Here is a 10,497-nt window from a genome sequence, read left to right on the forward strand (position 1 = left end):
TGGACAAAGATGTTGGCAGCCATGTGTGCACACATGAAAGTAGATGCTTATGGTCATTGGGTTTTGGATCACTCGGATGTCATTTTTGGTCATCTTATTGAGCGCATACCAGGTCGCCCTTATGCCACTTCTTTGATTATAGCTTGGCAGCAGATCTTATGTTTCATCCATTGGTCAGGTAGACCTCCACATACAAGGAACTCACTCCGATCTCAGAGCATTCATTGGAGTCGAGCCTTTCCTCGGCCTTTAGTGCTGGATCACCCAAGAAAGGCTTATCATCTATCAACTTTGGGAATACGTATGGTACATGATGTAGTTGATGAGCATGGTATGGTTCTTTCTTTCCCCAGGGCCACCAGGCAATGGCATCTGGGCATGCATCATAGGCCGATATGGCGTGCCATAGCTAAACTTCTGGCTCCATTTCAGCCGGTACCCCCTCTTGAGGAGGAGGATTCATTACAAAATTGGCATTTTGATCGTCATAGCGGCCGGGTTATGCCTCGTTCCCATTCCATCTCCTCACTGCTTCCAAGGCCTACCGTTTGCTTATTCCTCAGCCTTGGATAGTGGAACATGGGAACAGGCTATGGCACTTGGATAAGCCTTTGCCCTGGTGGAAATTGACTTTAAAAAAGGTGTGGAAGTCAAAGTTGCCACTTAAGAAGCAGTGGGTCTTTTTTTGGCGATGCATTACGGGCGCGCTACCGGTTGGCACTCTACTGGCTCAATATCGTATTGCTCCAGCTTTATGTTGGTGTTGCCGCCTTATGCCCGAGACCGTACCTCCCTTATTGTGGAGTTGCTTGCATTCCCGCAATTTTCTTCAACACTTGACAGCACTGCTGCAATATAGATTCCCTCAACAACGCTTTGGGTGACTTTTTTGGATTATTGGCAGATTGTCCCTGGCCTTACCGGGGTATGATGATTTCTTCACATGGGTGCGCTTCTGGGCTCTTTGGACCATCTATTCCACCAGAAATCATCTGCACTTTTCTGGTGATGTTGTTCATCACTTCCCCTATTTTTGTGCTGCCTTACTCCGGTCTCTTCGAGACTGCTATGATCTTGGCGAGCTTTCTCTCTAGCAGTTTGAAGAATTTTCCCAATTTTTTTAGTTCGTTCTCATAGTTCCACCTACTTCAGGTGACTATGACTATATAGTGTACTATTTAATATAATCAGTGGTTTCACAAAAAAAAAAAGTGTGTGTGTATGCACCCTGCATGCACACAAGCACACACAAGCATTTTTACATATTCTCTATGCATGCATACAGAGAAACACATATATGAATGAGCATGGTGCAAATATGCACAAATCAAATGACTGGTTATTGCACTTTTATGCATGAACAAGCTGCAGATTTGCACAGACAAATGACCAGTCATTACACCTTTTATAAAACGTATGACATGTAAAGATGCTTGTTTGTGCATGTGTGTGTGTGTGTGTGTGTGGTATGCATACATACATACATACATATGTTCATGCATGCACGGATAACCACATTAAGACATACACATATATGAATGAGCAGGCTGCAGATATGTGCTAACAAATTACTGGTTATTTCCCGTTATATAAAATGTATGATATGTAAAAATGCTTGTGTGTAGGTGCACGCAATGTGCCAACATGCATACATATATACATACATACACACATATAAATGACCAGGCTGCACCATTTCAGCATTTTGTTAAGCACGCATAGGCCCTGTCAAAATCTGAAACTAAGTGTCTTCTTCTCATAGCATAACTGACTTCTTTTTTCAAATGCAGGGGTTCAGCAAAGCATTTGCAGAAAATCCAAGCAAATGGAAGCACATTTATGACAGTTCTCAACCATACAAAGAAGTTCTGCCAGACCATTGGAATTCAAAACTAACAAACTTCCAAAAACTCCTCATTATTCGCACGATACGTCCAGATATACTAGTTGTTAGTGTGAACAGCTTTGTGTATGAGATTATGGGACAGCGCTATGTGGAACCACCAACTTTTGACTTGGCAAAAGTTTATCATGACTCCAGTCCAACAATTCCTCTAGTTTTCGTGCTTTCCCCTGGATCAGATCCCATGGCAGCCCTTCTAAAATTTGCAGAAGGTCTAAGGCAGCAGGTACACAACATTCAAAAAGTTGCATTGTAAACAACAGGCTCTTATTTGAATTAGTCCTATCACACTCTGTTAAGAGTGCAGCATCATCTAGATGCCTTACATAGGCTTTGCCAGTACGTAGAGTCCGATACATCATACATGTAGATTTATTTCAGCAGGTCCAAAGCGTGTCATTGATTTTTGATCCCTTTTGTGCCCAACCACAACATTTCTGGTTACAAGTGACTTATGGGTAATTTGAGTGCGGACTGGTGCTTTTATTGTATTCATCACCTAGGGTATGGACATCGGGGTTTGGGCGAATGGCATAGCCTGGTGTTGGTCTAGCCTCAGGCTTGGGAAAGTTGTGGGACATTTATGCTTGTTTTGTGTTTGCACATGTTGGATGGGAGTAAGGTCTGCTTCAACGCCAAGCTTGGTGGGTGCTTGGTGGGTGCAGATCGATGCTTCGTTTCAGCTGAATATTTGTAACTTGCCGCTTGGTGGGTGCAGATCGATGCTTCGTTTCAGCTGAATATTTGTAACTTGCAACCAGTATGATCGTGTAATGCCCAGCAAGACCTTCTTTATACCTTTATGTTAGTGAGCATGAAGAATCCACTTTGATCTTTATTCACAGGAGAGAGAGCTGAAGAGAAAGAAAGAAAGAAAAAAAGATATATTAACGTCTATACACCCAAAATGAAATTGCCTTTTTCCAGATTCAACTATCTTTAAAGCAATCATTTAATGAAACCAAAGTGGCCTATGAGACAAAAGTACCAATACATCCAAAACTCAAGGAAACTAAATGTCCCGAGTAGAAAATGAAAAGCATAAATTGAAAAACAACTAGCTATAACATGTAGCCAAAGAGGAACTAGTGGCCTGATACAACTACCAGAAAAAGGCATATCTAATAAAACTTAGAAGTGTGGAACTGGAAAAATGGTAGGCTATGGGAAGGAGCTGAGATAGACTCATCCCATAATGTCTTGCATAGGTCGATCCAGCATAGACACGCTGAAGCGCCGAGGTCGTGCCGCACGACATCGTGCTAATATCGCCTATATCCTCTGATAATCTCTCAGCTGGGGCCGTGGCCCAACGGGTCGCGGACACCGTGCTCTACGTAGCTCTCCAACTCTATCCAGGGTGACTCCTCGAGGTAGCTGTGTGGGCCCAATCGACGCGTGGCCAAAAGTGCGCGGGGTCGCTGCTGCTCTGAAGAAGTTGGTAAGGGTGCGCTGGCATGTGTCTCGGACATGTCCCCCCTGTCTAGAGCGTAGGATGTGGTCTCAGTGTCTGTGCAGCTCGAGGAGAAAAAGCCCACGTCAACGCTGGTCTGAGTAGTCCATCACTCTGGACAATGGCCCAAATCCATCTCGGAAGAGGCAATGAAAGCGCCCCCGGATCTCGTAGTACACTGGGCACCGACATATGTAGTACTCCTCAGTCTCTGGCTCCAGTTGACAAAGCTGGCAAATCCGATCCTCAGGGGCAAGGGAGACGGCTCCACATCGACCGGTCTCTATCCTCGACCAATGTAAAGACGTGCGGATCTAGCCAATAGCACATCTAACTCCATGAGAGAGGTGAATGTCCATGTACCTCGGGCGGACAACAAAACCATCAGGGGATAAGTGGAGAAGATGCTCTCAGTAGAAAGCCATCTTCGTCCCTAGTGGCTCGGCCTGTGTGATCCATGTGCATGCCATGTGTAGAGACAACACCAAATTGAGTCCCAATCTACCCGCTTAAGGGCCCCCTCCCACAAGCAAGAGTATTTGTTTTATTGCTGTGGAGAACTTTTACAATGCAAAAAACTCCTGAAGACAATTGACAAAGGATTTCCAAATGCAAGGACGATGTAGACAAAACGAATGTTGAACCATCAAACGGGTTGAAGACAATTGTGAAGCCACTTCGGAGAGCCTTATGCACACCCAGATCTGCTGAAGGACATGCAATATTGAAGGCTGCATGCTGAGGATAGCTTCAGAGTGCCTTGGACTGTAACACAAAGAGTGCATGGCTGAATTGTTGTATGCACAAGACCAAAGTCTCAAGCACACATACTTCTGCAATGTATGACTGCTGAATTTTATGAAAAAAGAGATGATTTTACGGAAGGGGTGAGGGACTGCTTATATATGTCTAATTCTTGCTGGTCGGTCCATGGTACTGCTGTCGGCCTGTTCAATTACGCCCACGACTGCTGAAATAAGCATTAAATGCCATTTGTCCCATCATCGCTTCACACGTGTGAGTCGAGCTGTTGTCCTACTACTGGTTGACTGTACTAATGGTAGCTGACTGGCTATCTAAGCCTCTATAAGGATGCCGACCGGTAGTTCGGTTCTTGTATGCCTTCTTTAGGTGTGGCCCATGGTGGCCCCAGTTCGAAGTCTCTTTTGTCCTGTATGTCCACCCTCTGTACCTAGTATGCATGTAATCAGCTATTATGTGTTCATATAGGTCCACCTAAGATTGCGCTTTCTACTGGTTGCTCGCCACCATCACCTACTGCACTACGACCTCCAATATAGCCTGCCGCCTTTCAAAACCGTCTCCACCTCGGACCTCCCATCAACTGACTTCTGTTTGCCATTTTTTTGTCACTCGTCATTTTTATTCAAGGCTTTAATAAGCCCTATTTAGGGCTTAATTAAAAGGCCTACTAAAGCCTCGACATCCAGACCTGCTGCTGACCAGCCAGAGCAACTTATATGCCACTCTTGCTCGACGACTTGCAACTGTTGCTTGGTGGGATACTCTTCAAACATCGCCAGGACCTACAATCGCCAAGACATACAGTGCCTACACGACATCAACAACAACAAAACCACCTCCTACTATACCTACAAATGCGAATTTGGGGCTTTCTAAAAAGTAAGGTGAAAATCATTTAATTGATGGTCCTACAATCTTAAAAATTTGGGGGTTTTAAATTTCAAAGCTAAAAGCATCAAATTGAAGGTACGATATCAGAGAAAAATTGGGGGTTTTATAAAAATTGCTCTCTACTTCAAAAATTGAAGCTTGTAAAAGCTCGGAATTTAGGAGTTTTGCTCAAATTGGGGGTTTTATAAAAATTGCTCTCTACTTCAAAAATTGAAGCTTGTAAAAGCTCGGAATTTAGGAGTTTTGCTCAAATTGGTCTCCTGAGCCAAAATTGAACGGCATGCACTTTTATATTTTGGGGCTTTTTCAAAAATTGGCCATCTGCATAAAAATTAAGCCCATAACGTTCAATTTTTGGGGCTTTCCCAAACAAAACATTTTCTAAGAAAATTAATGCCTTCAGCGTCAACCGGCATCACCCCCATGGATACCGAATGCGGCAACACCGCCTTGAGGCATTCCAACAACACCAAAACTCAGCATCAAAGCCGCTTAGCTTCACCGACTATCTTCTGGCCATCGCTCCAGGTGACAATATCTTGGAAGAGACGCCAAAAAAGGCAACACCACCGGCATCGAGGGGGGATTTCACCCTGATATCCCCGGAATTTGTAATTTTCATGTTGTGTGTGTGAGTCAGGGTTCTCTGCCCACGATATCCCCCCAAAAATCTGAAAAACAATCTTGTGTGTTACATTTTCTTGTGTGTTTTTCCTGCTTAAATGTTTGTAACGCCTTGTGTTATAAAAGGCTATGTAATTTCCTCGTTAACCCTATTTTGAGTCAAGGAGATTGTTCTAGAGGCTGAAGAATCTTGTGTGTGGTCAAGCTCCATTTGCAAGTGTGGTTGCGTTCTTTTGTATCGTGCCGAGTATGGCCATTGTGATCTTTTGCATCACGTGGTGCCAGTGAACCCAAATATTCCTCATAACTCCACCCTCGCTCTGAAGGGAGGTTTGTTGGGTATTTCAGAGTCTCTTGTGTCCTGTATGTCCACCACCCTTTTGTACCTATCACTATGTGTGTAACCATCTACATGTGTTTGTATAGGTGTGAACACCTCATGTATTTGTAAGTGTGCCTACATGTGTGTGAACACCCTCTTATTTGGATAAGATAAGTGTGTGCCATGTGTCATGTCCCCACATGTGAGTGTGATTTGCGTGAGTCAAAAGATAAGGTTTGCTACCTATAGAAGCATATACTTGATGTACTTCAAATCATATCAATTCAATCTACATTGAGTCGTGCAATCAGCTCTCTCTACAGCATTGAGTTTCTCTCTTTAACTCTCTCTCTCTCTCTCTTATCTGTCTCCACAACAGCAATGGAGAGGTTCCATCCTCCTTAGAATTGCAGAACCCTAACTCTTTTAGGTCCTACACTTGCATGTTTTGCGCCCAAGGATATGTCCCAAGGAAATTATTAATGTTCAGCAATGTTACTCCATAAGCTCATGTCTCCTCATCATCTGCATCCATAGGTTGGTTAATATCATTTATGGGCTGTTGCTGGAAGAGACAATTATGAGATACTAACACATCTGTATTGTTTGTGTCTAAAAAAAAATCAGGTTCAGAGTATTTCCTTAGGTCAAGGTCAAGGTCCAAAAGCAACAGCTTTGATACAGAGTGGCATGCAAACAGGTGATTGGGTTGTTTTACAGAACTGTCATCTTGCAGCTTCATGGATGCCTCAGTTAGAGAGAATCTGTGAAAACTTTGGCTCGGAGAACATCAACGCAGGCTTTAGAATGTGGCTAACAAGCTATCCCTCTGAAAGCTTCCCAGTGACAATTCTGCAAAGCAGTATTAAGATGACAAATGAATCTCCAAAGGGGTTGCGTGCAAATATGCTGCAGGTAATGCCAGTAACACTCTCACTGGCTCTAGCACAGGCACTAACAAAGTCACTAGTATTATCAGTAGGAGTAGCACAAGCATTAGAAATCTCACTAGCACTGTAACTGAAAGTAGAACTTCACCACCATTATCACTGGCACTGAGTGTTGAAATTGATGTGTGCTACATTTTTTGCAATCATCGAGAAATGCCAATCATGTTCCAGAAAACAGAATATCTCCCACTGCACTGGAAATAATGATGGTCTAGATGTATAGTGTTATGAAATCCAATCAAAAACAGACAAATTTCAATATATGGTTGACAAAACTAGACATCCATAGCCAATGAGGTGATAGCTCAAGTGGTGAAGGTCTTTGCCTAGGACCAAGAGGTCCTAGGTTCAAAACCCCCCTTGGTGCTTCCTTGGCGGCATCGCCTACCGGTGGATAAATAAGCACCTACGTACGGAAGGCCGCCTACAGACGGTGAAAATTGGTAACTATGGGAGGATCTTGGGCCAAAGGCCAGTTGAAAAAAAAAACTAGACATCCATAAGGAAGGGATGTAATTTGCTTGAGTGGGGCCAGTGCGCCCATTTTATTCTCTTGCCCAGGGTGGAGGCAGGCATCTCACATGTAATGGAGATTTTAGCATACTGACCTAGTAATCATTTTTCTGCAGAACTATCAGAGCGATCCCATCAGTGATCCGAAGTTCTTCGAGATGCTTGGGGAAAAAGGACCTGTTTGGAGGAGAATGCTTTTTGGACTTTGCTTCTTCCATGCATCTGTTCAAGAGAGAGTAAAATTTGGTCCGCTTGGCTGGAACATTCCCTACCAGTTTAGCGACTCTGATCTCAAGATCAGCATGCGTCAGCTGCATGCATTCCTTTTGGAGTTTCCCGAAAGCATCCCATTCAAGGTACAGCCACAGAATTGTATTTCTTCCATTAGAGACTCATGCTATGAAATACAGTTGCATATGTTGTGTTACATATAGCCCCATGATTGGACCTCCCGTCCAATGGTGTTGAAAACTGAACCTATAGTTGTAACCTATGTGCAGGCATTGCTCTACTTGACAGGTGAATGCAACTATGGTGGACGCGTCACTGATGCTCATGATCGCAGAACCTTGATGTGTTTACTATCTGTCATATATAGTCCAAGAATACTGGAGGATAGCTACAAATTTTCATCTTCCAATATTTATTCTGCACCTTCAGATGGTGTGTACCAGGACTTCATCGATCATATAAGACAATTCCCACTGATTGCTGCACCAGAGGTATTTGGATTGCACGAAAATGCAAACATTACAAAGGATCAACAAGAAACCGACATGTTTCTTTCCTCCATTCTTGCAACACAGGTACTAGGTAGAGCAAGAATTGGCTATTTAGCAACATTTAACTCTTTTCCTTTTGATTTTCCATATCTTGTTTTTAATGCTTAGCACTTGATTTGCAGAGCAATGCAGCTGAAACAGGTGGACGTAGCAGGGATGATGTGATTCTTGAAATTGTTCAGGACATGGCAAGCAGAATTCCACCTCCATTCGATATTGAGCTTGCACGCTATCGATACCCTGTACAATACATTGAAAGCATGAACTCTGTGCTTCACCAAGAAATGACCAGATATAACAATCTGACTGAGGTACAAATGCTAGTCTGACCTGGCATGTTGAGAAAGTTCACCCCAAGCATCCGAATCCTGCAATAAAGCAGGGGGCATCAAATGATAGTATCTAGAGTTTGCTAGGTTGTACTTAGTAGCACAGTGTCTGGGTATGGCTCAAGAGTTGCAATATATTAACAATTTTGGGCACATATGCATGCAGGTAATCCGCTCTAGTCTTCAGGTCCTGCAAAAAACGCTGAAAGGATTGGTGGTCATGTCGGCTGAGATTGAGAAGCTGGCCAACAGCGTGTACAATGGCAAACTCCCCGCAATGTGGGCGGCAAAGTCCTTCCCATCTTTAAAACCACTCAGCAGCTATGTATTGGAGCTGACACAACGATTGAATATGTTCTCCACATGGATGGAGAAAGGGCCTCCACCCAGGTTTTGGATGAGTGGCTTCTTCTTCACGCATGCCTTTCTGACAGCAGTTTTACAGAACTATGCGCGCAAATACAAGATTCCCATCGACACCATCACCTTCGAGTTCAGGTGCATGCCCAAGGAAGGGTCTTATGAGCAGAGCCCCAAAGATGGGGTGTACGTGGAGGGCATGTTTTTGGAGGGAGCTCGTTGGGATGATGACAAGATGTTGTTGGCTGAGTCTCTGCCAAAGGTTTTGTTCTCTGCTGCACCCATGATATGGTTGAAACCCATTGAAACGAGCAAGAAGAAAGAGTCACATTGTTACATGTGCCCGCTGTATCGGACAACAGAAAGGCGGGGTGTTTTGGCTACCACTGGGCACTCCTCCAACTTTGTAACCAATGTAGAGCTGCCCACGAACATGCCCTCGGACCACTGGGTGAGGAGAGGCGTAGCCATGTTTCTGTCTCTGAGCGATTGATTGATTGAAGAGCGGCCGCATCGATAGAGAGAAACAAGCGAATTTGTTGCACAAGGATGGAAAACAGCAGCTTCCGTTAGCACAGCCATGTCTCCACTTGTACGGCCATAGAACCACCATCTTCCAATTGTACCGCCAGCATCTTCCCACTTGTACGACCATGGATCCAGCATCCGATAATGGATCCACAGGCTCCAAAAACATAAGAAATGCATGGAAAAAATAGCATTGACATAAAGTATGAGCTTTGCAAACATATTAGAGGGGTATATGACCATGCCTGCAAGAGGATAACACCCTAATCAGGGACATGTATGCAGCACAGAAGCAGGAGGCCCATGCAGTGGACTGAAATACCCAAGCCCTTATCAGAGACATGTCTGGCAGCTTCATCTCTCCGTACGTATATGATAAGGGGATGGGGTTCGCTACAGTGCTGCTTTTATAAAATTAGCTCTTGTAAAATTTTCAAATATAACGAGAGGAAAATTTCTCTAGCTCCTTAGAGAGAGAGAGAGAGAGAGAGAGAATATTTTAGGCTTTTTTGAGTTGTTTTCTAAGCAAATATTAACAATGATCACCTAGGGCCAATTTCCATGAACACATTTTTGGGCATGGTTGGCTACACAACAATTCGTTTGTTGAGCTCGCAAGGTAGAAAGGAAAGCCAAAAAGTCAATGTGAAGTGGGGTTACCATGCATCTACGATGTGAATTTAGTAGTTCTCTCTCTTGGAATTTACAAAGTTTATTTTTGCAAGTTGCCGTTCCCTTCTAAGGTGCATTTGGCCTTCAAAGAAATTGAAGAATAATTTTGAACCCTCAATAGAAGGTTAAAGTAAAAAAATACCCCTTCTCAAAGAAAGGAAAAAAAAAATGGCCTTTCTATCGAAGGGTAGCTTTTTAGAAAAAATATCTCTCTCCCAATAAATATAAAATCATGCTTGTTATAGCTTCTTGCCACCTCAAGGTTGGTCAGCTGAACCTTCTTGAATGCTCAACAACCTGAGGCCATCCTCGGCGAGCCACCTCTCGTAGTCTAGAGTGACTCTACTAGTGAGCTTGTGAACCCTAGTGGCAAACTCATCCGAGAGCTCTATGTTGACTTCCTAT

General features: G+C 43.7%; 1 protein-coding gene across 1 annotated transcript in view; it reads left to right on the forward strand.

Annotated features, from left to right (window-relative positions):
• LOC147629972 (uncharacterized) overlaps positions 1-10,130 on the forward strand; it is a 300,394-nt gene extending 290,264 nt beyond the window's left edge. Inside the window, exons 42-47 of the mRNA XM_086811523.1 lie at positions 1,791-2,129; positions 6,586-6,873; positions 7,538-7,777; positions 7,922-8,227; positions 8,326-8,514; positions 8,699-10,130. Coding sequence (XP_086667649.1) covers positions 1,791-2,129; positions 6,586-6,873; positions 7,538-7,777; positions 7,922-8,227; positions 8,326-8,514; positions 8,699-9,385 — 2,049 coding nt within the window. The 3' untranslated portion in view covers positions 9,386-10,130. The remainder of the gene's footprint in view (positions 1-1,790; positions 2,130-6,585; positions 6,874-7,537; positions 7,778-7,921; positions 8,228-8,325; positions 8,515-8,698) is intronic.
• Positions 10,131-10,497: the final 367 nt, after the last annotated feature.

This window comes from Cibotium barometz, chromosome 17, assembly GCF_041138505.1.
Source record: "Cibotium barometz isolate CiBa-2024 chromosome 17, ASM4113850v1, whole genome shotgun sequence".
Taxonomy (NCBI): Eukaryota; Viridiplantae; Streptophyta; class Polypodiopsida; order Cyatheales; family Cibotiaceae; genus Cibotium; species Cibotium barometz.